Source organism: Loa loa (assembly GCF_000183805.2).
Source record: "Loa loa unplaced genomic scaffold supercont3.3813, whole genome shotgun sequence".
Classification (NCBI taxonomy): Eukaryota; Metazoa; Nematoda; class Chromadorea; order Rhabditida; family Onchocercidae; genus Loa; species Loa loa.
In genome coordinates, this window is record NW_018111991.1 from 1 (window position 1) to 908 (window position 908).

At 36.5% G+C, this 908-nt stretch overlaps 1 protein-coding gene across 1 annotated transcript; it reads right to left on the minus strand.

Annotated features, from left to right (window-relative positions):
- Nucleotides 1-93: 93 nt before the first annotated feature.
- Nucleotides 94-826, minus strand: LOAG_19250 (small heat shock protein; the record flags this gene model as incomplete). Its single annotated transcript, XM_020451902.1, has 2 exons — nucleotides 94-438; nucleotides 641-826. 2 exons carry the CDS (start codon nucleotides 824-826, stop codon nucleotides 94-96), a joined length of 531 nt encoding a protein of 176 aa, XP_020304290.1.
- Between the last annotated feature and the right edge of the window lie 82 nt (nucleotides 827-908).

Genomic DNA, 908 nt, shown 5'->3' on the forward strand with positions numbered 1-908 from the left:
AAAAAAAAAAAAAAAAAAAAAAAAAGAAAGAAGAAAAAGCAAAATAAATAATAGTACATGGGTGAAACTTTCACAACGTTCACTTTAACTGCCCTATGCCATCCGATGTCGATTTCTCACTGCTTCCAGTTCTTTTGGGGATGCTCGAATAGGTATGCTGCGTGCTGCAGGTAAGCCGGCAATTGTTTTGCTTGCAGAAATTGTCAACACTCCTTTATCGGACAAATGTGATTCGATGGTGTCAGGTTGTACTTCTTCTGGCATAACATATTTTCGAACGAAGTGACGTTCGATACTACCATGTCCCGACTGATCAGTACGCTCCTTGTGATGACCCTCAATAGTTAATTCACGATCTCGAACCGATACCGAAAGTTCCTTGGGATGAAAATGAGAAACATCAACTTGAATTGTAAACTTATCTTTCTCATCTAATACCTGAAATTTATCACAACTGATTTGAAATACTTCGAAGAAAACTTTTGCAACCAGTTACTTCATACACTAAGTGATCAAGCGGATTTTGGGACAATAAAAGCAAACGAACAAAGTGGATGACATTTTATGTGAAACCATGTGATTTAAGCATGGATGTCGTATCTAAAAATATGAGAAATAGTAAATGAAAAATTACAATTACCTCGCCAAGCGCATTTCCAATATTACATTCGTTCAACGCCGGCTGATGTAGCCAGTATGGTGCGACACTTTGAAGGGGTCGGTATGAAGATTTATCACCGAAAGCGTTATCAAGAGCATTTACTATGAAACGTTCCATCGGTGAGGTATAGAAGTAATCGCGAGGATTATAGCGGAAAAGTGACATTGTTCAGTTTATTGAATGATAGCCAAATTCTTCTAAAGTTAGAAATAATTAGAAAAAATAATTAAAATTACGAAAAACATCA